The sequence below is a fragment of the Lethenteron reissneri genome, chromosome 42 (assembly GCF_015708825.2).
Source record: "Lethenteron reissneri isolate LAM-NWPU_2019-01 chromosome 42, ASM1570882v1, whole genome shotgun sequence".
In the NCBI taxonomy this organism is placed as follows: Eukaryota; Metazoa; Chordata; class Hyperoartia; order Petromyzontiformes; family Petromyzontidae; genus Lethenteron; species Lethenteron reissneri.
Window position 1 is genome coordinate 11,935,369 of NC_083820.1, and position 24,473 is coordinate 11,959,841.

Consider the following 24,473-nt stretch of genomic DNA (forward strand, 5'->3'; position numbering starts at 1 on the left):
AGTTACAAAGGCAAATGAAGAGATATATTTTGCTTTGCAAAAAAATTGTAAATATTTTTTCAAAATAATCTTACATTGTATTATACATGATAGCTGCTTCATTGTCATTTCGAAAATACATTTTAAAATGTCACAGCACCTCATGGCTTTGGTTTAATAATTTAAATCATGTTTTTATCAAAAAAATAATATATACAAGCATTTGTCCTATTTCATGTATTTGTATTGTCTATCCTTTCTGTCTATCTGTAGTTCTTTATCACTGGTAAGGTGGTACAACAAGGTTTACTACCATGGTATTTATTTACCATGGTGAAAATGAAAACGGATACCGACTACACCCAGGATGTAAGAGGACAACAAGGTTGACAATTTGTCAAAAGTGGAGTTATTACTCGACAGTTGCAAGTAAAACGATTAGCATCCAAGCCAAAATGTTATACTCTATAACGAACAATTACATGTAAAAAAGTACATTACGATCTAACTTTTGAGCTGTGGACAATTGCCACTTCCACACGAGCTCACTTGATACAGCCCAGGTCATGTGGCAATGGTGAGGCGTGGGATGTCCCCTCCCAACTGGCCCTTGTTGCGGTCCAGCTGGTTGTATTCCTCAATGACCGAGGCCAGGGAAGAAGCAGCTTCCGTGAAACAGCTCAGCTCCATGCCCTCCACATCCGTGTAGTGGTGCAGGTGTGCCTAGAGGAAACAAACGCAGCTCATGTCAATACAGCCACACAATGCTGTGGGGACACGTGAGCAAGTCTGTGAGAAACATATAAAGTGACCATCTTACACACCTTTCCCACCACGCACGACCTGCTAATCCATACCAATTTATACTGTTGGGTGGACAGAGGCAGTGGGATTTCAGTAACTTGCCCATTGTTTCATTTTGCACGATCGGAGATTTAACCGGCCACTTCTGCAGTTCAAGTCCAATGTGCTGACCAATACGAATGTGTCTACACATTAGAAAATGGTTTGTACAAGAGTGGTGATGCCTGCTGCTAAACTTCCTTCTTTACTGTTTAACAAAACACGTAAATTGTACGTATTCACAATGTATCAAATGTGATAAAAACTCAGATGCAAGCTGCTACGCATACTGTCAGTGGTCATGGAACTGTTAATTACATTTAAACATTACAGAAAATGCATGCCACAAGGATTGTGGGATTCCAATGGTCAACACGCCATTGGATGAGGCATCATTTGGTAAAGCTACGCAGGTTTTTGTGGCTATGCTATACAGCTCATGTGTATTTAGTTCCTTGAAGCTCCAAATACTTGGGCGAAAGGTCGGACAATGTCACAAAACAGCACTTGATACGAGATGAAAAGAGGGTGCTATCATTCGGCAACGTTACAATTTCATACGCATGTTTGACACATTTTTTAAACTGCACATTCGCGAGGAACGCGCGGACGCTGCATCAAGCCCCGGGGCAACAATCACCTTGCGCCTGTAGAGACGTGCGAAGCGCTCCTGGATATCGGCGAAGGTATGCTTGACGCACGTGTTGTTGGCGAGCGCCAGCAGGGAGTGCGGGTAGCCAACAGGAGGCACCGAGCACAGTCCCGTCTTCCAGCCCTCCTCGTTCCAGTCTACAAAGTGCAGTGATGGCTTCAACCTGCCAACAAGGACCGCTGGCCTTTGTTATCATTGTTTTGGTTTAGGCAAAAGCCACTGTGCGCAGTGTAAATTACTGCAGCTTCGTTGCATGTACGTATTATTGACATTGAGTGGTGTTCAAAACGTATTGCGGAAAGGAATAATGCAACATTTTTACTTAAATGTTTTACTCAATTGTCATCCAAGGCCTAAACCTCTAGTCACATATGAAGGCGCATTCGACAATATGGGAATAATTATAAGTGTAATGTATGGATATAGGTGAAAGTTGCATCAGTCCGTAAATGTCAATTACATGACAGTCATGAACTTTCGAATATTTTAAGCATGACTTATTGAAAAGTTTCAAATTATTTATTAGCGTTTCAATATTTTTTCAAACCAGTTCATAAAACCTATTAAATATTCATTTTACTTTATTGCTAACAAAAATCCAAATGATTTAAAACAATCAAATCACTGTGCCGGGGAGAATGTCCACCACAGAGAGGAAGTGATTAAATCTGCTCGTAGGCAGATTGTTGAATTGCATGATCATGAAGAGAAATCACAGCTTGTGGAGGTCTTCATCCAGCAGTGGACTGGTCGTGGCCGTTGCTGGCCATGGTTATTAAGCAATGCAGGAACTTCTTTTACAACACACACAAGCTACTATACACACCATTGCTAGTTAGCAGACCGTTCTAATACATAGCGTGCTCACATGGCAAACTTATTCGTGAAACATGCAGCCAGGCACGGATGGTAACTCATCACAGCGGAAGGCATTAATCACCTCTCAATGTTGCGACGAACGTCTGAGAGCTGCACATTTCCTCGGACCATGAGGGCACAGGCCAGGTACAAGCTGCGGCGAGGGTCCACGCGGAGCAGCTGGTTCTCTTTGCTGAATGCGTCGGAGAACATCTGGTCCAGCCTGCACGCGTTCAGTCACAGCGAAGGGAAAGCAATGTCTTGCTTGACTGGATTCTATTCCAATTTCTGCAGATACATTTAAGACACTACATGAAATTTCTCTCCCAGTGTTATAACAGCAGACAATATACAGGCAGCTGGGAATGGTGCCCACCACACACACCCAATGTGTGCCAGGCCAAAAAGTGAACGTAACTGGGGTCCCCATGGATTGTTATAAATCTTATCGAGCTGAATAATTATCTGTACAACGTTCAGCAAAATGTATTGGCTGTGATGTGCTTCACCAACGTTGCGAAGAATATTTTGAAAGCGTAACTTGGTGACGCTTTAGTTGTCATAGGTTTACAACAGCTGCAAAAATCCAGTTGAAAGCCAATGATTATAAACACTTATTTTGACAAGTTCAATATAACGTGCCCTAACTTACGCATTCGTGATGGAATGGACTCAAAAGAGTGAGCAATAACAAATGTTCTTTCTTACTTGCAAAGTTCTTGAGTTCCAATTATTTACGGCTTTTAAGTTAAACATTCTCAGCAAGCCATTCAGCTTAGGAGTCTCCAAATTACCTCCTGGGTGGCAGGGCGACATCTGCCAATGCATAGAGCGGCGTGAGGCTTGAGACAAGGTAATGCAGGCGTGGAAAGGGCACGAGGTTCATGGTGATCTCGTTGAGATCAACATTCAGCGAGCCTTCAAACCGGGACGAGCTGCCTCCCACAGGGAACATGAAGCACAGCATAAGGGTGTCTTTTCCGTGCAAAAACCTGTTTCAAGCAAACTTCATCTGGAGTTAACATTACGGTACGATGTATCATGCATTGTACCTTCAGAGGCAACTGCACCAAATCTACTTGCATTAGTAAACATTAAATCATGATTGTTTTCATCGGGAATGCTGGATGAAGGTCTTCCCACATTGTTGCAATGTGAGATGCCACAATCTATCTTGATCCTGCACATGGGCCAATCTTGTCGGTCCATCCTCGATGGTCATTTGCAATTTATAAATAGTTAATTATTAATAGACATTTGGTTCGGTGAAAACGGATGCAATCATCTAAAATCTATAACAAACCAAAGCCCTGAATAAACATATATTGATATTTCAAAACCATATGTAAAGATGCCACAGCTACATTGAGACTGCATGAAGAAAGTAACAATATAAAGCTGAAATAAAAATTCGGCCAAGAAGATTACAAAAATAAATTCAGTAACAATTAGAGAAGGTACAACCATCTCAGGTGCAAAACCCAATGTAACGTCATGCTTTTTGTGCAGTCACTGGTGTTGCCCAACACACGGGCCCCATCTCTGTGGAACCACCAGTAAGTCCAGCCTTCATGTTTCTGCCCTCCAGGAGGGTAGCACTCCCATCAGATCTACAGGCCACAGTATGCACAAAGAATGCAACCACAGCCCTCCTCCCAAGATTTTCATAAAATGCTTGATTTTTGCAAGGCCTAAGTTAAATGACAGTCTGGTGTGTATTGCATCGGCACCAAGTGCTGGCCACCTCGTCATGTTGAGCATCAGGTTGGCCACGATGTTGTTCATGGTGTCGAACGGCTTCTCTTGACCCTTGAGGCACCCGTGGCTGGAGGACAGCGTTGTCTGGCTGCGGACTGATTTACCAAGGGCTGCAGCGTGATTGATCTTGTTTACTATGTCCACCAGCGCCTAATCCAAGTGGACAAAAATAAACGCTTTAACTAGTAAGTGTATTGATATGTACAATGTTAAACTACATTTGAATACATGTATTAAAAATATCATTCCCACAAACTTGATATATTACCTCTATGTTAACAAATTACATAATTCGCTTTTGAAGTATATAACTTAATTTGTGGAAAGGTTGTCTTAAGTTGTAATCGCACATTTAACATGTGCTGTAAGTATAGTTGGGATGACCAAATCACTTGAAATGAGAAGCTAAGCAGGTTTGAGGCTGTGTGTATATTGGATGGGCAACTGCCATTCGTAAAACAAACAGGAGTTCTAGGCTGCTGCGGAGCTATGTTGTGATTAGACAGCAGTGCATAAAAATACACCGTACTGGACGGTGCTCCAACGTCCAGTTTCCCTGGAATTCGCCAAACCGCCGCAGTGACCGGCATGATGAAGAATGCTCAATAACCCCCACGGCCCGCATGGTGTGGGGTAGGCCCTCATCCAGTAGTCTTGAGCTGAAACAAATACTGATGGGAGTAACACCCCATCCAGGTGCAGAGTAGTGCTACAGGGTTAAAATACCACCTATATTAATATTGCACAAATTTTTACAGTTGCGATGTGTAGCTCTCAAGACGTATTTTGGGGTTGTACCACGTGTCGTTCGGCACGACGTCCGATGGTTCGCTGCAGGTGCCGTGGGAGCTTCTTTAGGAACCTAATTTAGTTCATGAAGAAACTCCCAGCACGTGAAGGAACAAACCGTCGCACATCATGCTAAACAACGGCTTCATTGGACAGTCGTCACACCTACATCGTGCCCCCCCCCGCCCCCGTCCCGGGCAGGCCACCTGGTTCTCAATGGGCAGCACGCAGTCGGCGTGCTCCGTCAGCTCGCGCATGGCCAGCACGGAGTTGTAAGGCGAGGTGACAACGTCATCCTCGGCCGAGGGATAAAGCGCCATCACAAAGCGGTGCACGTCCGGGAATTCATCCTCCAGGAGCCGCAGAACAAATGTGCCCAGCCCCGAGCCGGTGCCTATGGAGAAGAAATTATCTCCGTCAGTTTAACGTTGTCATGAAACCTGCTTCAGAGTGAGTCGACTTGAGAGCCTCTTTACAGAGTGTTTGAACTACCTTTCCACGATGACCATACACATCTTTGAAGTGGTTGGAGTACCCACATTTTACCCCACAACATGTGACTTGCTGATCAACTGCAGTGTACCCATTCATACTGTTGCCAAACATAATAGAAAAAAATATACAGCTGTTGGTCAATGTATAGCTGGATGAAGCTTCCCCATGCTATGTCAGTCGTGCAGTTGTTTGACCCTACCTCACAATGCTGGTAAGTACGGCAAGGGGAGGCTCAGGACTGGTTCAGATGTCACTTGCCACTGACATTAACTTTACTGGGAATTGAACGGACGTCGGTAAATGTATAGCACAGCTTGCTAACCTCTGGACCACAGCTCCACCCCAGAATGTAATATACCACTCTTTGGTTTTTTCGGTAAAGTCACGTAGGTAAAAAATAAAAAATAAATGAAATCACACCGTTTCGGGCACAACACAAGCGTCCTTCTTCACGTGGGGACAACTTAGCGAAGTTGTCCTTTGAAGAAGGACGCTTGTGTTGCGCCCGAAACTCGTAATTTAATTTATTTAAATTTTTTACCTACGTGACTTTACCAAAAAAACCAAAGAGTATGAATCCTTGCAGTCAAGAAAACTTCAAATCTAGAATGTAATATACTGTACAAGTGACTTTTTGGAATCTGCTTACCATCCAAACATGAATCACTAAAGACGAAATATATTATTCAGTTTTACTTTACTTACAGAAATATGTATTTTCATGTGAACTTTTGGTATGTTGCATGTTTTGATAGCAGTGGTTTTAGCCCTGGGCTAATTGTATTTCAATTAAAACTGTTCTGTAATCAACAACTGTTAAATAAAGAATAAACAAACACACACACATGTGTGGGGATGCAAGGGCAAAGAAAAATATTCATTCCTTGGCATTTTTGCAGAACGGCTCGCAAAGCCAGACACAGCTTAAACGTTTGTGTCTGGGTTTGCGTGGAAACTTGATGAAACACGAACCTAACTCGCAATGTATCCCCATTGTCTCTTGAGTGCCAATATTATTTTTTTCCCTTCACTTCAACAAAAGTGTTTGTTTCATCTGGCCACCACACACTTAATGCAAGCGTGCAAGAACTCACCCCCTCCCATGGAGTGGATGAGAAAAAAGCACTGCAAGGAGTCACAGTGTTCTGCCGTTACTCTTAGCCTTTCCAAAATCTTCTCTCTGAACTGTGCCCCATACACCTTGTTCCCTACAGCCCTTGGACACCACACACAAAAAAAACATGGCATGCATCATTGTTACTACAAATATCACAATCACAGCCTTTACATTATTATTTTTACCAAATAAAATAACACGTGAATTTTGGATTTAAAAGGTCCACATTCTAACCGCATATTTCCTATAACCGCAGGCAGAGTCTTGCTTGAGTGCATTTCTGACCAGTTATTTCCAGAGCCCGAGACGTCCGTAATGAGCTGCTTCTGGTCGAACACGTCCCTGAGTGGTCCCTGCAAGAGTTCATTCACCACGCCCTCCTCCATGTCTATGAGCACCGCCTGCAGTGCAAGCATCATCAAGCAGCATAGAATGTTACCGAATAATTGTACACACGAGCACAATTTGTATTCGCACCATTCTCATAGAAAAAGGCCAAAAGCCAATTACAAAGGTGCTATGCTTCACAGAAGGTATCGTCATCCTGGAGGGAGAGATGGTGCTCAGTTCTTTTTTACATTTACATCACTAGAACATTTGTGGGCTATTGTAAATGGCAGGGTGGATAAGCAGCGGAAGAAACAAAGACGGCAGATTATCGGATCAAAGGTCAACTGTTTCATAATTTTGACCCCTTGGCATATGCTACAGATCATAAGGATTCAGATGACTTGATCATTGAAATTGGTGGAGCCGCATAGAAGAATCCTCTGGGCATATATACAGATTAGCTGCTAATGTACATATACACTGCGCTGCAACTAGCAAGAGCATGTGACTGCCATTGCTCTTCTGAATAAGCACCATTGCCCAAAACAGTATTCAATTAGTTTTATGTTAAAACTTAATGTTACTGACGAATGATGTAAAGGTTTATTTTCATGAAAACTGTCAAGCATGGCCCTTCTAAGTTCATCAAGCTCCTGCTAGCACGTGAAATGCGAGGTTGCTATACTGGAAGTTTGAGTGCACAAGGTACTCACGCGTGCCTTGAGAGAACGAATCGTGGACCGACTGCCTACAGGGATGTCCACTTCTTTACCAGTCCCTGGACTTCAAGACAACGTGCCAACAAGGACCATGTGTTTACAATGATGAAAACAACGAATTTAGTAACTAAGGTAAAGAATTAAACAACTGCTCACAATGCATTTCTTGTATGCACAAGTAATGAAGCCGAATAAAGAGTTAGCTGGGCTACATCAAAGCCCAGCAACAAGAAACTTTATATAATCGAGGGAAAATGTGAGCTGCTTCCTTCAGTTCAAGAAGAAGCTCCGAACATGTGGAACGAAATTTCACGCATCATGCCGAACAACACAAAAACACATTGGAGAATTGTACAGTAGTCATTACTCTTAAGCTTACTCACCGAGTGTCCACATTCCTGAAAAAGCTGCTCAGGGCTTCGTCATAAATCCCTTTCTGTTGAAACAAAAACAAACAATCCAGTGGTAATGGTTCATGTGTGAATTGAGAATAAAGTGTAAAATAATTAAAATACGAATTTTCCGTGTTGAAATGTAAATATTCTTAACTTATTTTGCATGCATGTTATGCCCCAAAGAAGCTATTATGAAAAATACATGTTTTAGCAATTAGTGGGATGTACCACTTATTTTATTCTCGATAGGGGTGATTTTGGGAAATTATTCACAAAAGCAGATTCAGTGGGAAAATTTGTGTTTAAGAATTAAAAACTAAAACTTAAGCAACAAAACACCCTCAAGAATAAGCAATTCAATGACATTATCGTCAGTGCAGTCTACAACCAAATCCCTTCAAAACCACCAGAAGTGCTTTCCACTTGCACAATCATGCAGCGGATGTCACCCTTGATGTATCCTTCTGTGGTAGCCCAGTGCGCTCCAACCCCACTCCAAAATATCTGGGGGGATGCGATTCAAGTCCCACATACAATAGATCTGTGAAAAGACCAAACCAAGAATTGCCCCCTACGGAAACTTGCCCGAATGATCTGGGGCGCCTCAGCTAATGTGCTACCAACTGCCCCCCTCTCACGGTTCTACTCAGTGGAAGTGGATTGTGCTCAAGCCTTGTAAACGAAATTGCTAGATGGATCATTAAATAGCACAATGCACATCAAGTCCCAATGCCCCTTCCGGGATCGTGCTGTCACCATCCTAGATTCTCACCTACATGCCGAATAATTCTGGCGAAGAGAGTGGAACGTGGGTTTCCAGAATAAAAACTGCATCCGAGGCCCAAACATCGCGCTTCCTGGCTTTGACATTCCTCGAAGACACTGGTGTACCATCAACTACATCATAACATCGACAGGCCGATGAGCACATATCCTTCCTGGATGAAATGAAAAACAAACCACATTGTGACTGTGGCCATGACACACAAACTATGGACCATATAATAAACCACTGCAGTATGCTCCCGAAGGAACAGCAACACAACACAAACTCTCTCCTGAAGTCCTCTCGTGGCTAGCAAACCTCAACATTGACATTTAGCGCCTGAACATATTGACATTCACAATATAATGATTATATCCTATAATCTGATAATCCTACAAGAAGGTAAGGTGCAAACTAAGGCGATATGGATGCGGCGTGCCAAAATTATTTGGAAGAACAGTTTTATGGACCCTTCCTGCCCATGTGTGCTGTGGAAGCCAAGCGTGGCGGACTGCAGGCTTTGCCTTGTTGACAGCAGCATGCTCCCGCAATGCCAGGTCCCAGAAGCGGCAGCCAATCTGATTTCCACACTGTCCCACTGCAAAGCGTACACACACACACACAATCACCATTTTGTATTATATATCTCGTAGGCTTTCAAAACGGTCACACTTGTGCTGGCTTTTCAACGTAAACCGGTTTGATGCAAAACAAAATAAATTGGCACATTTGCCCACGTGACAACTTGATTTGTTTGGCTGTGTCGGGTGGTGGAGGGTTATAACTAATTGACATTACACTTACACTATAATCTAACCCGAAAGAAAACCAAGAATCACCTGGGCCATACCTGCCAGTGGACAATATGTAGCATGTGGCCCGAATTCGGCGGGTCTTAAAATTCAGGAATTGCTTTTTTCACACGTGTGTATGTTGAACTTTTTTCGTGCCATACGTAGCCAACCGTGCTAATCGGAGGTGTGGGAGGGGGGCAACAAACTAAACACAAAACGCGATTATAAATAAATCAGTGTTCAATCTCGACTTTAAGTCCACCTTTAACGGTGTTTACATGTCAATAATTCTCAGACAAACTTCACACGCCCGTGGCACCAGCGCGTGACGTCACAAGGGGGTGGGGCGTGCTCGAGACAGCCGATACACGAGGCGGTTGTTATGGTTACCGATGCAGCGTTCCGTCATTAATGGACTGCCCAAGTTATTTAAAGCACTAACATTGCTTACTAAGCACTTACTCATTATGCGCATGTGTATTGTTACGAGACCATTCGCACGCGAAATCACATTGGTCTACAGTATTCGTAGGGAGCCGAGGAATAAACAAAAATAAACACGCTTAACGCCTGTTAAGCATATCTAGCGACGGCGTGTGATGTAACAACGCTTGCCCCGAGTTAGAGGCTCCACGGTGGATATCCCTTCGTCTTTGCCGCACACACAGCTCATGTTTCTACAAGCCGCACAAACGACAAAGTCTGTACCAACGAGACAACGCAGAGTGCAAGCCAAGGCGGCGCACGCGAATCGGTTTACGAAGTCACGAACGACAGTGCAGGAAGTGCATACGGATTCTTCTTTACAAGGTTAATCGTCGTATGTACAAATAATTCGCTCTTCACTTAAAAGTTGCCTCTGCCAAGCCACTGTTAGGTGACCCCCCTCCCCTCCCCCATGCCGGTTTTGCCGTCACTCGCCACTGATGGCAGCCGTGACCGGGAAACAACCCCAGGTCGCCGCGTTCACAGAGCAGCAGCGCGCTAACAACTACGCCAGCGCTAAGATTCGATTTAGAAACTCATGCGACCGATACGAAGTCACACCGGGGAAGAAGAGTCACGTAATGCGTGACTCGTAAATCCAAACGCTCCCGCGCCGATTAGAATACGCACCCTGCACCACCACCGACTGCGCCATGTCTTCCCGGCGAAGTCGTCCGGAATGATCGACAGGAAAAGCCGCCGCTGTTGCCGTCCCCCCGTCCCCCCGTCCCCCCGTCCTCGATTCCCGGGTTCCGCGGCTGCTCGCCGACCCGAAACGGGACAGCCGACTGAGACCCCCTTTCCCGCGTCTTCCCGCCGGAACCCGCCGGGGTGTGACGTCATTTTTATATAGGCGATGACGTCATCCTACCACATACATGACGTCATGTCCACGGTTGCCCGTGGCGACGCGGCCTACCTTCATGATGAGAGATCAAAACCTCCTGATTCTAGATTTGAAGCTCTCGTGACTTGCAAGGATTCATACTCTTAGGTTTTTTCGGTAAAGTCACGTAGATAAAAATAAAAAATTAATAAAAAATATTGTATTATTATTTACTTTTACCTACGTGACTTTACCGAAAAAACCAAAGAGTATGAATCCTTGCAGTCAAGAAAACTTCAAATCTAGAATACAAAACCTCCTGCTTGGTTGAAGGCCTCCTGCCACAATCCGTCACAATCTTTAACCGCGTAAACGCTCATTGATGGGTCGATGACACGCGAATACTGTATAGCGCCGCAGAGCTTTGCGTTTGGGGTATTTGGCGCCAGCGCATGCCGTGGATGCTGTCGTTTGCTGCTCCAATCTTCCCGCTCGTGTCCAATGAATGTCCTTAGACGCCCTCTGGCGGCCGGCTTGTTATTAATGTGATCGACAGGTTTAGGCCACCTAACGTTTCCTGTGTTATACCACGACTGCCTCTACTCGTGCGCCCGTATTCTCCCGATTATAAGACACTTGCAAACGTCTACTTTTCAACTACAGTGCGTCTATTAATAAAAACGAACGTGTACTTATAAGCCGGTGGCTGTGTTGTGGCTATATTTGTATAACTATTTGACACCGGACACAAGTGTTTGGGGTGCGTTTTACTTTCCGGAGTGTCTTGTAAATCAGATAATAGGGTTATGGCACGGTGCTTTGAATACTTACGGTGTTATAAGCCAATGCCGAATGCGTTTGACATCTCGGGCTTGTTTGTGTTAGATCCATCGCAGTGGCCTCGTGGTAATTAAGTTAAAGGTTGGAGTGGCCACCAGCCCCCTCGCACCTGCCAAGATGCCCCTGCTAGCCACTGTGGCAGCTGCCCCCATCGCTCCCCACGTCCATTCGCCACGATGCCACAATCCTCCGGGATGTCCAACGTCCGCCTCTACATCCACCAGGAGGATGTCGCCAATAACGTCCCAAACCACCGCTTGAAATCGCTCAAGCCATTTTGGGGACCACGCGCTTAACCCTTGATGCAATTTCAACCCTGATGATGGAAAGCCAAATTGAGTAATATAGGACATGGGTTATCTGGCTTTGATCTTCCACGAAGCACATGGGCAACCATTTCAACCACAGCCGCACAAACCATGGCAGATGCAGATACTTAATGACAAATGGAAAATATAAAAACTCTCCGGTGTGCCACTGTGGTCAACCAGAATAGCCAATGGAACATAAAATGGCTCAATGACCGATTCACAAATACGAAGGGGGCATCGTAACGGCGATGCACTCCGCTACACCTGATGCAATTATCTGGCTCAGCCACAATGTACAATTTTAGTTGTTGCTCTACATCAACAGCTATACGAAGAAGACTAAATAACTGTTTTATGATGTACATTCCCTGGATAGCCTAGTAGTGTATGATACAGGGTGTTTAAAATGATGGACTCGATTTGAAATCGCTATATCTCTGCAACCACGAACCGCCCATGAATGAAACTCTTACCACTTGAAAGGGCGGGCATAGAGTTTTAAATGATTACCGCTCGATGCCTCTCCCAGCGCACAAACAGCCCCTATCCTCAGTCATTCGCAAGACACACTGCCTCAACGTTGGATAGGTCGCACGGGACCCCAAGACTTGGCGCTACACTCTTGGTCCCCAACATCCCCAGACATCACCACACCCTACGACTTTTTCTTGTGGGGATACGTCAAAGACGGTGTTTTTGTGCCACCATTAGCGACTAATCTGGATGACCTCAAAAACAGATTCACGGCAGCGGTGACTTCAGTGGAAGAAGACACTTTGAGAGGCGTTAGAGCATTTTTAAAATGGTTAGTAAAACTTGATAACTCGTTAAACCGTTTGTAACTTTATGTGTAATTGTAACATGTTTCCATCTTGAAATATACTGCTTTGAAATTGGGTTCATCTTTTTGAAAAACCCTGTATAACCTTTGAGCGACGAGTAATGTCCAAGCCCACTTTTCCAGAATAAACTAAAGTGATTCACAGAAAAAGAACGTCCATGCACTATCATGATAAATGGAATGCCCATAAACATTAATGGAGAAGACAATGTCTATGTAATTTTATCCATCAGTCTATGAACATTACTTTATTTCTTTGCGTGTAACACTTTGCTCTACGTGTTGGTCGAACGTTTCTCCTAGAGCGAGATTTTAAAATGTCTTATATATTCAAGAAAAACAAATTCGCAATCCCAAATGACGTGCCTCTGTGCCAAGACTTCGTCCCAGATCTCTCCACCTCAAGCTGGAAGAAAAATTTTGACTTAATTTACGGTGATATGCGTTTTTGAGCTCTCGTGACGTCGCTGAGTTTGCATTACATGTCTGAAACCATCTCACTCGAGTGCAGTAATGCAGTGCGCGTGACCGAAACATGAAACTTCATATTTTCTCACTAATGATGCGGAAGTAGGGCAGCCTGAGGCCGCTACACGGGAAGGGGCCAGAGAGAAGTGCATACGGACACAATTACTGTACATGGGTTAACCAAGTTGATTGTACAAAAATAAACAGCAGCTGATAATTCTTATTCGTAAATTGTGGTTAAAGTATGTATTGACGTTGACAGTTATTTATTTAACCATGAGATCAAATAAACCCATTGAGACACGTGAAACATTCCCTCTTTTGCAAGGGCGACCCGGGTTATGTAGCCGAGCCTGGGCCTGTCTCTCTTTCTCTCCAGCCATCATCATAAATGAGAGTGCAGGGTCAGCTAAAACAAACACTAGAACGTGGGAACTGGTATGGTAAAAGTCCTCTGCGCTGTGTTATAGTTCCACCACGTACTGGAAAGAGTCCATAGGGTCACGAAAGGAGAAAAAGCGTGCTTGTTTCTGGTGATGACATTTAATTTTCAAAAGGTCCTCCAAGGGTGTAAATTTGTAACAAATTTGAGCACTGTAAGAATGGCCAAACACGTGATGTCAGCACTCACACAACAAACACCGCACTGCTGCTAAATTCCCTGTAAAAACTGAACAGATTCATCGATAATACTACTGCCATAAAAGGAACTTAAGCGATGTTTCGGGCAATTGCCCTTCTTTACAACAGATTCAAATAAAATAAACTGCAACAACTCGTAAATCCAAAACTCAATTATATTTATTATAACCAACATCATTAACACTCAAAATTGGTGCATCTGCACCGCCGATCACAGCTGCAATATTAATATTTTATATTCCTCTGAAATAAAATCCAAACAATAATCAAGAAAAAATCCCAATCACTGAACTTCGTAAGATTTACCTGCAATTAGATATTAAATTCTGTGTCATCATCACTGTGAACTCTGCACCGTAATTTTTATTACTACAGTACTGCAGCAATTGTGCCACCATTTTGTGTCACATCAAACACTCAACCCATTCGTAAACAATACTCCCTTAAATGGAAAAGTATATATATAAACTATATAAGTATATGTACGTGTTGTGTTGTATGGTGTGCAATCAAAGCAAGTGTCTCCTGTGAATTTGCTTTGACCACAGCATACTATATATATAAAAAAAAACATATAACTCGCGGATAACAAGATATATTTGCCACGAGACTTATTTTATCTGCAAAGAAAGTCACGAATAATGGCTGTCGTATTAAACACAATTCATCTCTGTGCTACAGGTGAGAGGTTGGCTTCAAAATAAGTTTGACAACTTCCACAAATATATAGGAAGCGTTTAGTATCATAAAATATCATTAAAGGCTGCATGGCTTCAGATAACAGAATCCCCAACACATCGCAATGGAGTTTCTGGGAATTGCTCGTGCCTTTAGCGAACAGAACTCCCAACACATTGCCACTGGGCTTCTGTAAGCGTTCATGATTTCCGTGTTTTGCTGTCACAATTCTGATATTTAATGCTCAGCACACACTGGCATTCGTTCTTGTGGAGCAACCTCGTGTGCTCAACCAACAGGCACCAAAAGGAATCTGAATGAAAGACAGAGCTCTCCCAACAGTGGCTATAGTATGAGCTTTACACTTACGTAAGTTATCGAGACCTTCAGAAACCGACACAAAATATACGAAACACAATTCACCTTAGTGCTAGAGGTTACAGGTTGGCTTAAAAATAAAGGTCACTTGTCCGATGGAGTGGTGACATGCTCACACTGAAGCCACGAACGCTTCCTTGGAGAAGAAGCCCTGTGGCGATGTCTCGGAGATTCTGTTAGCTGAAGATTCTTGATCTTTTGTAAAGTCCATCAATTTTTTTTCACAATTTAAATGGTGCCTTTAACACTTGTATGTTCTTGAAACCATCCGTGTTTACGTTCCTTATCAGGCCTGGTTGCCTTGGTCGGGCATTCGGCCTCCGATTTGAAGACATTCATCGTGATATGGCATGTAGCAGGGAAGACCACGAGGAGGTGGTTATCTTCAACCCCCTCAGCGTCTACTGCCCCTTTGGATTGGTTGAAAAAACTTTGCGATCAAGTACAAAACATTTTAAAACCGTTGCTTTTCTCTCCTGCCATACCAAAGTAGAAAAAGTAGAATCTAACTGTGTTCTTCATGTTTATCGATGTAATTTCGAAGCATGCGTTGAATTTAACTGGCACAATGTCGAAGCCCTTTGCTATGCTAAGTGCTGATAGCTTTAAACATTTCTATGAGAATGTACCTCTGGGCAAGTATGAGAAACCAGCCGAGTGTAGCGTGGGCTTATCTTAACGACCACGTTGCCCGATTAGCAACGTCAAGCTGCGGGGAACTGGAAAAATGTATCAACCAGCGTGGGTTATATAAAAAAAATGTTTTACACAAATCCTTATTTCTCTCAGATTGTTGAAGAAATAAACATTAGGTTGTGTAAGTGCACGTTCCTGTTGGTTGTGGAACTAAAACTAAAATCTGCCATAGTGTCTGAATCTTCTTGAAACTGGGTCTTGTTGGTGCCACTCGGGGCGTGTCCCTGAAGGGTGGCGTTTCCCTCGCTTGATCTTTGTGTGCTCGAGTGGCCGGGTCCATTAACTCTTTCACTTATTGGCAGCCAGTGGAGGAAGTTCACCAAACAGTGTATTCAATGATCCGTGTTCTCGCTTCCGAATGGGGAACCAACGTACCTAGGAGCCAAGTGGCTTAGGGTTTAACTTGACTTTCACGAGTCAAGAAACTGCCAACAAGCATTTTAACAAAGGCCTGAGAAGGCTTGTTACTCTGCAGTATCCTGGAACCATCAGAGTCCTGCTAGGCAGGCCACTTTTATTTGTGTTAGCCTGGTGTGTAAAGAGTTGAGACTGAAGCAGGACTGTGGATTGTTGAAGAGCGCCGTCTGCCTGCTCCACAACATGATATTGGGATATTTATAAGAGCAGGTGCGATTGGCAGGTAAGCTATGCGTACTTGATGGTTTTATAGTTGATTTATATTTGAGTAAATATATCATATATATTATAAAATATACATATACTATATAACTGAAGTTATCTGTTCGTAAATGTAATATTAATTATTTTCCTCAGTACATTCAAAACATATTTGTAAATACCGTGTATGTAATATATTGTTTATGATAATTGAAATAAAATGTATATGGACGCGATAATGTGATTCCGCCATGCTACAATGGTCAGCACACTGGACTTGCAATGCAGAGGTCGCCGGTTCAATCCGATCACCCAATGCGGCTGCTGAAACAATGGACAAATCGAATCCTGCTGCTGCTGTTCATCCAGTGGTGAAATGTTAACTCGCTCACCTGGCATGCAGGAGGTTGGGAGTTCTGATCCCGACCCTGACGTCTGTATATTTGTAGTTTACAAGTCTCTCTTCTCGTGGTCGTGTATATTTTTCTCCGGGTCCTCCGGTTTTCCCTTTCACAGTTAGAATCAGCGTGCGTTTATAGTATTTGGTTGATATAAATATCCACGCGATAAGCCACTTCGTTGAGCTATCATTGTGGCCAGGTCACTTCTGAAAAAGAGCTATATAGCTCAGTGGGCCTTACCTGGTCAAATAAAAAATAGTTTAAGAGTAACAATAAACGGGCACACCAGAGTTAATTGGTAGATCTCATCTTTTGTGTGGTGGGATAACGTGTGTGTACTCCCACCACTTCCAAGACATCTGGCTAGTGTGTAAAAGTAGACCGAATACCCTCCAAGGGGGCTCTCTTATACTGCCTCGAGTGGAGGCTTTTCTCCCAGCAGTAGCGTAAACAAGTAATGACAGGGCTGCATCGATATATTTTTATCCATTATATTTTGACAGAATGGGCTGCAGTCAAAGTGCAGAGGTAGAGGACTACTCTGCCTCCGATGTGAACAAGTATGTGGTAAGTTTATATTGAGTCGAAATTTTGGGTACTGCTGTGTTCAGGACATTGAGCATTAAACAAGGGGGCATTCACTGTGATGTACTGTCATCCTAAAATCTAAGACTTTATGAAAGCAGAATTGAAATTACCCTGAGTTTCAATATTTCATGACAATTAGGTTTTTAATGGAATGTGAATTATCCTAATATTTCCTGTTTTTAAATGTTATGTTTTTATTCACTTAGCATACCAACATCCTTCATTAGATGTGAATCAAACTAATCTTCCTCTGAAAGCCAATAATAGCTGTGCTCTTGATATTGTAATGATTAAAGAAAGACAAAAATATATATTTTTTGACACTTACAAGCAAATTTTGCATGGGGGAGTTTGGAAATATTCAGGAGAGCTCTAATTTCGCAGTGATGTTGAGGACAAAGATCGTGGACCCAAATATCTGCGGGATTATCCAAGGTGGCGAGATGTTAACTATTTCCCTGTGATACAGGAGGTCGTAGGTTTGATCCCGACCTGACACTTGCATATTTGGAGTTTGCGTGTCTCTCTCCCCGTGATCGCGTGCATTTTTCTTCGGGTTCTCCAATTTTTCCCTCCACATTTAGAAACATGAGTTCAAGATATTTGGCTGCTTTACATTTCCGCATAATGAGCCACTTCGTTGGGCCTCACCTGGTATAAAATATAGTATAGTTTCATTTGAACCCATTTATCCTTGAAAAATAAATCGTGGAAATCATGAATAATAGGAGTCTTTCCAGACACTCTTATAGATAATAATAGTCACGTAATATTGTCATGAATAAGAGGAGTTACCCTGTATTCAACACGAGTTTGTAATTATGAAATTATTTTTATTTTCCATTTCTATGTCATCCTCTACATTGTGTTTTTAAGGACATGCACTTGCAGAGGCTGTCCTCAGCTCTCCAGCAACAGAACAGCACTGCGGAGGCCAAACCAGTCGGTAAAGACATTTTCATTTTACCATACGTTCCAGGTTTAAGTTGTATCAACATCTATATCGTCTTCTTAATGTCCATGCACTCGGGCGTACTGTTCAAATTAACACTATCGTCAAAAACAATATTTTTCACACGAATGTGTACTGGCTCAAGGTCCACCCTTCCTTGAGGTTTCAGAAAACAGACCCCAACAATAACAACGACAATAATGGCGCTTTCGTATGGAAAATTAACCAATGTTTCAGTATGATGTAAAATTTTGATATCCAGTCAAGAGCTTTGGGAAATGCCGAGTGAATTTCAGAGATGTTTCTGAGACATCGGTACAGTCGACAGTTGCTGACTAAATGTTCCAGTTGTAAAATAATTGTCAATTTCATGTTGGCCACATGTTTCATAATGTCCACTTTGTGCTTTAAAAAACACAGGTTGGAAGGCTCGGGGTTTCCCAATTGATTTCATTTACATTGTACTCTATGAGACGAGATGGTAAAACGATAACTTAAATCGTCGATTTCCATGGCGAATACAATGGCAAAATATGTTTAAAACTGTATTTTTCTACGTAAAACAAAGCAACATGTGACCAAAATCAGTATCTAATCGCCGTTGCAAATCTATCCCATAAATCTCTATCAGATCCGAACATGTGGACAACCTTTCCTCTTGCTACGTGTAATAGTTTATGTTAGTTTGATAACAAGTAATTATATAAATATGTAAAAACAACACAGAGCGTAGCTTTAATTTTGTAATTTCTATGAGTTAAAATACTTTGCCGCTCTAATTCCAATGTTTACAACATTTAATGCACCTTCCCTTTTTGGAAGCCCCCCTTGCATTGTAATTTACCAATAGTAGTGTGGACCAATCAGTGTGGACCAATCAGTGTGGACCAATCAGTTTCAAAGACAATGCATTTATTTTCAGAGTATGTTTTTTATTTGCATTCTCGCCACAAGTATTGTGGTTAATGCAGACATGATTCCTTGTTAAAGGTTTCAGTTTGGTCTTTAAACATCTTAACACAACTGTTTTGTTGCCAGGAAAAAAGGGGACAACCTATTCTCAGTAGTAGTGTTGTTAACTTTGCTACCGGATGTAGAATGTTCCTTGTCTCGTTGTGTGCAAGCAGTAGAAGCTCAAACATGGCCATAGCTGGCGGTAACCATATAAAGTCCTATAGAGTGATTTGCAGTCCTGCACGGTGAAAAATGTTGCCAGTTAAACTCTTGAGGGGGTGATCGACTCCGTCCTTCATCCCTTCAGGGTACATACAATGAAGTACTGTACCACAATGTGGACAGTCAGCCGTTGTGGTCCACTGAATAACATCACCCCCCTTGTAAAATACAACGTGGAATTTCCACCATTATCTCATGGTTGTAGACAGGAAATGAGCACAACCCCATAATTATCTTCGAATAATTAGTCCTCACGCGCTGGTGCCTGCAATTGTTTGGGGAAAACATTGTGAGTATCTTAACCGTATGCAGTACGTCATCGGTAGGGCATCAGTGGAGTTGTGATTCTATGCCCATAAATTGAGTCTCGTGCTCCTCATCTAACCCAAAAACCTTTATTATGAATAATATTGGTCGCGAAAGCCTACGTGTTCAACTCCTTTGCTCCTGACCTAAGCATACTGCTTTAACCGTCCTCTCGTATTCAGATGTGGATGGGCTGCTGGTGGTGGCCTTGTATGACTACGACCCAATCCATGCTGATGATCTGTGCTTCAGGAGGGGTGACCAGTTGGTCATCGTTGAAGAGTAAGTTGCTTTGTATCTCATGAAGATGTTTCGGGTTTAGACAAACCAAACTAGTAAATATGTGTTTTCGTGAAGAAATGTCTTACAAGGATACGATAATTATTGAAGTCTTCATGGTTTTCCGTGGTTAAAATTAACCACGTGAGAGATACAGTATTGCTTCAGAGACTGATTCTGTTGAATCGAGTGGTGGCGGAGTGGTTAGTGCACTGTGCCAGCTTAAACTTAGAAAACTAATCCCGAATCTCAGCCACAGCTGACATCAGTCATGAGTGATACCTGAACTGGCTCTGGGTTCTCCCTTCACCGACCCGCACAGACCAAAGTGGTGAAGTATAGTCAAACAACCATCATGACTAAAACTGCAGGTGCAGGCCTTCACCCGGTCGTGGCTTGACAAAGGATTGAATGTTCTTATTAATCTATCCACAGCCAATATATACAAAGTAATAGAAATCAAACATTGAGTAACAAATACTCATGTAAATCCCCCCCCCCCCTTCGTTGAATGTGTAACAGAGGCAATGACTGGTGGAAAGCCAGGTCAGTGGCGACAAAGAAGGAGGGATACATCCCCAGCAATTTTGTGGCGAAAGTGAACTCCATTGAAAAGGAAGAGTATGTAACGTATCATTTTATGTTCTGTAAGCACGTATGAAAAATTGCTCACGTTACCTCTTGTAAGTGGCTGCTTTATGTTGACCGAGCTATCTTCAAGAGTGTTAAATATTTTTGACACATGTGTGTTATTCTTTGGGCGTGTTTTATTCACATGTCACTTAAGTGTGTATCTTCATGATTCCTTCACCTATTAAGATGAATTTGTGTACCAGACTTGAATATTTCATCTCACGCACACTGTATTCAATCACTACACTGTGAGTCAAAACTCACTTCCCTTACTGCTACCTCTTTCGCACTGCTCGGCTTGGGAATTCTCTTCCATAGCCTCCTTTCCCAAGCCCTTCTCACCTCGCTCAATTCAAGAAACATCGCACCTCGGATTAGCACGGTTGGCTATGTACGGCGCGAAAGAAGGCTATGTGCACTTTAAGGCCACGTGAAGTGTCGAACGCCCGCTTGCAGGAGGTCATGGGGCAGACCCAGGTGCCATGTGTTGGCTGACTGAAATATCTGGCCGATGCACCACCTGTGCACCCTACTGTACCAACAAACAACGTAGATATATACAAACATGTTCGCTGTTATCTATTTCAACTTTGATAGTGCTGTTTGTTGCTGATCGCTTTATGTTTTGGGCCTCGTAGGCCCGTGCTCAGCAAGTGTGCTTGAAAATAATGATGACGACTGCATTATTTGTGCTTTTTTGTGAAGGTGGTTTTTTAAAGGATTAAGTCGGAAGGATGCAGAGCGGCAGCTGCTGCTTTGTGGAAACAAGATTGGTTCTTATTTAATTCGGGACAGCGAGACCAACAAGGGTGGGTCACTGCAATTTAAGTACCGGAGAAGGTCATCACACACCCCACTCACTGGGGACTGAGATACCGGGAGATATGTAAAAAAAAGTCCGATACGTGAACACATATATAAAACGTCAGTTATACCATCGTGCACAAATAGGTCACCGGATTCAAATGAAGCTTTAAACTTGAGAAGTGTTTGGCTGTGCTTTAGAAGTGAATGCATGCAAGATTAAGAATACGTAACTGTGTGTGAAATGGTCAGATTTGAGAACATCTATAGAAAATTACATTTACACCACGTGTATGCGCTGTACTGCACTGGGTGTGGGTGATTCATTGATAAGGATGGATGTGTGATAGTCGGATATGCGATGTACTGTCTTCACCCAGAATGGTGTTAAATCACACAAGCCCGTAAATTTACAAACATAACCTATGGATGAATGACCAAACTCGAGTGTGCGTTTCGATACACCTTCCTTGCAGGTTCCTATTCCCTGTCCGTACGAGACCACATTGTGGATGTGGGTGACACTGTCAAGCATTACAAGATCCGGACACTCGACAAAGGAGGCTACTTCATCACATCTCGCATCACCTTCAACAGTCTCCAAGAGCTGGTGGTCTACTACCATCGTAAGCCCTTTGTCTTCAGTCTTTGAGAGTCATTGCCAGGCGTCGACGGTAGATGGACAAAATGTAGCGACAGTTTTGACTCTGAGAGAATGCAAATAAGCGGAGCAAGATATAGCAGATGTCGAGATTAATCGTAGGGGTTTAGAGGCCACCACCGATCAAGAACTAAGAAAAGGAAAATTTCGTGACTGCAGGAATCCATACTCTTTGGTTCTTTCGATGACTTTACCGACAGAACCAAAGAGTAAGAAAAGGAAGGAATGGAAGAAAATAAGGGAGTCCTTTGCCGAGTAGAAGGAAGTTACAGGCTAACAATAACAACAACGGCCATAAAATATGCCAATATTTAATAATAGGGTTTTTTCCCCTGGCAACAAAACTGAAATCTTTTAACAATGATTCATGTCTGCATGAACCACAATACTTGTAGTCAAATGCAAACAAAAAACACACTATGATAATAAATTCATTGTCCTTGAAACGAATTGGTCCACACCAAGGGACGGCTTTCTTTTGAGCCTCGACCCAATTGGCGCATTTTGGCGTCCTCTGGTCGAGCCCCAATTGGGTTTCAGTTTTGTTGCCAGAAAAAAGGAGAAAAACCCTATTATTATTATTATATTTTGGTACTGGCAAAGGAGGTCTAATGATGATGATGCCTATTTTTCTTAATTTTGTGGCCAAATGAAAAATGTTTTAAACAGAAAAATAAACATCGAGTGAAAAAACATACACAGTTCCTTGGGGAATTGAGCAGTTAAGTAAGCTGATGTGTACGGTGCATTCACATTATATGGCATTATTTATTGTCAACGTGTGCTGTTTGACAACGCTAGTTGTGGAAGGCAGCAAGTTGGATAAGAATGTACAATTAAGTGTGTGCGTGTGTGCTCGCAAACAGCACTTGCCCCTACAGTATGTTAAGTCTATACGGGGGATCTTTGTCTTTTGTAGAGCAATCTGACGGGCTGTGCCAGAAACTCGGCAAGCCCTGCGTCGCGATACAGCCACAGAAGCCGTGGGAGAAGGACGCGTGGGAAATTCCACGGGAATCGATCAAGCTGGAGAAGAAGCTGGGAGCTGGCCAGTTTGGGGACGTGTGGATGGGTGAGTACACACACACACACCTGACAATGCCCAGCTTGTAAGCAGACATTAAACATGTGTGTTCTACTGAAAAATAAGTCCCATATGTTCACCAACCGATAGCCCTGTCAGTACACATTGTGGACACTGTTGCTATGCAGAAATGCAACACTTGAGCAATACAACGTAGTGAAACACAGCTGACCAATAACCGCGTCGACTGTGAACAATACAAAACGCCGCGTGCCATTCAGCTCGATTCTATCACGGGAAGGCAACATCAGTCATAATCGGTTGAAAAGCACCCGTACACTACTTGGAGCTGTGAATTAGCTGCTGCGAGGGATTGGGACCCCCGGTTTAGAACAGGAAACTCGGCTCAGTGTTTCCATGGAGACGTTACATTGCGGCATTTTTTTAAATCAATCTGATAACTTGTTCTGGGAAACACGCAGAGATGCAAAAACCACGTTGAGAAATAGTTCACATTTCACCACCCCAAAACATTCACGAATGCATCTCGCACGCAGATGATGCATTGTATGAAGTCAATCACACTGCCTTAAAGGGAAATAAATTATACATCATACGTAAATCATGCGCTATGGAGAAGGCCATTGTCCAAAACCTCGCCAATTCTAAATGTTTCCTATCAAGACCACTTTGTTACTCACTAACGGTTGACTGTTTTTCCCCCCCTCTGCACCACTGCCAGCACAGAATCACCAAATAACCAGCTGTCTTCAGTGGCGATATGTGCCATGTCCTTATCCACTCACAAGACACGTGTCACGTGGACTTCTATAGAAGAAGAGTCTCGCCTGGCCCGGTCCAATTTAGCTCATAGAATAATGGAGATCTAAATGTAGGGCACATTTTATAACAGTGGCATATCTACAATTGGCCTGCGCTAACTCAGATGGGCTGTGCCCAAATGGGTGGCGTTATCAGCTCCAGTGCACGTTGGGCAGTTCAGTGGTGAAGGAATGGCAGGCACAGTCAGCGGACATTTGTTACCTCTGTGCTTATGACCATTCAATCTATTTGCCTTCACTATGAGACTCCGCGTTTAGTCAAACCGATAACAGATTTCCTGGCAGTGGACGTGCCTCTAAATAACGACTTGTCTGCATGCACTTAGCTTATTCCTTTGCCAATTCTAATTAGGATAACTATTGATTCTGGGTGTTAGTGGGCATAATGTATAATAACCCCATGTGTAGCCATGCGTAGCAGTGTTGTTTATTGGTGTGAACAATGCATGGCGGTCCAATGTGTTGGCGTATGCACCGTGATGCTTTAGAAGCTGATGCACACTACAAGTACATACAATGTTATTGTAA

The 24,473-nt window shown here is 43.0% G+C and overlaps 2 protein-coding genes across 5 annotated transcripts in view; one reads left to right on the forward strand and one right to left on the reverse strand.

Annotated features, from left to right (window-relative positions):
• On the reverse strand, positions 1–10,932 carry TUBE1 (tubulin epsilon 1). Of its 3 annotated transcripts, XM_061569004.1 has the most exons (12): positions 10,612–10,932; positions 9,226–9,299; positions 7,924–7,976; positions 7,535–7,604; positions 6,777–6,892; positions 6,469–6,590; positions 5,086–5,273; positions 4,077–4,240; positions 3,127–3,267; positions 2,415–2,555; positions 1,463–1,637; positions 1–702 (listed from the first exon to the last, which is right to left on the reverse strand). In XM_061569004.1, the coding sequence occupies exons 1-12, from the start codon at positions 10,634–10,636 to the stop codon at positions 544–546; spliced, it is 1,428 nt and encodes a 475-aa protein (XP_061424988.1). In that variant the 5' UTR covers positions 10,637–10,932; the 3' UTR covers positions 1–543. The 3 variants fall into 3 exon arrangements, with proteins under 3 accessions (XP_061424988.1, XP_061424989.1, XP_061424990.1); XM_061569005.1 differs by lacking the exons at positions 9,226–9,299; positions 10,612–10,932 and adding an exon at positions 8,708–9,161; XM_061569006.1 differs by lacking the exons at positions 7,535–7,604; positions 7,924–7,976; positions 9,226–9,299; positions 10,612–10,932 and having other exon boundaries at positions 6,469–6,582; positions 6,777–6,870.
• Positions 10,148–24,473, forward strand: part of LOC133352966 (tyrosine-protein kinase HCK-like) — a 23,061-nt gene continuing 8,735 nt past the window's right edge. The window contains exons 1-8 of one of the 2 annotated variants that reach the window (XM_061569001.1): positions 10,148–10,276; positions 17,184–17,247; positions 18,145–18,214; positions 19,885–19,984; positions 20,504–20,602; positions 21,320–21,423; positions 21,895–22,044; positions 22,999–23,151. In XM_061569001.1, coding sequence (XP_061424985.1) covers positions 10,167–10,276; positions 17,184–17,247; positions 18,145–18,214; positions 19,885–19,984; positions 20,504–20,602; positions 21,320–21,423; positions 21,895–22,044; positions 22,999–23,151 — 850 coding nt within the window. In that variant the 5' untranslated portion in view covers positions 10,148–10,166. Of the gene's footprint in view, positions 10,277–15,808; positions 16,302–17,183; positions 17,248–18,144; positions 18,215–19,884; positions 19,985–20,503; positions 20,603–21,319; positions 21,424–21,894; positions 22,045–22,998; positions 23,152–24,473 lie in introns of those variants that run through there. The other variant, XM_061569003.1, reaches the window with a different exon arrangement.

What these genes read in the sequence shown, in the direction of transcription:
- TUBE1 (XM_061569004.1), bottom strand. Translation starts at nt 10,636, where the DNA reads ATGGCGCAGTCGGTGGTGGTGCAGG. An exon ending in GTCGCCCTGCCACCCAGGAG is followed by an intron (nt 2,556 to 3,126) that starts GTAATTTGGAGA and finishes GAACGCGTGCAG; the next exon opens with GCTGGACCAGATGTTCTCCG. An exon ending in GTTCGTCGCAACATTGAGAG is followed by an intron (nt 1,638 to 2,414) that starts GTGATTAATGCC and finishes CCTTGTTGGCAG; the next exon opens with GTTGAAGCCATCACTGCACT.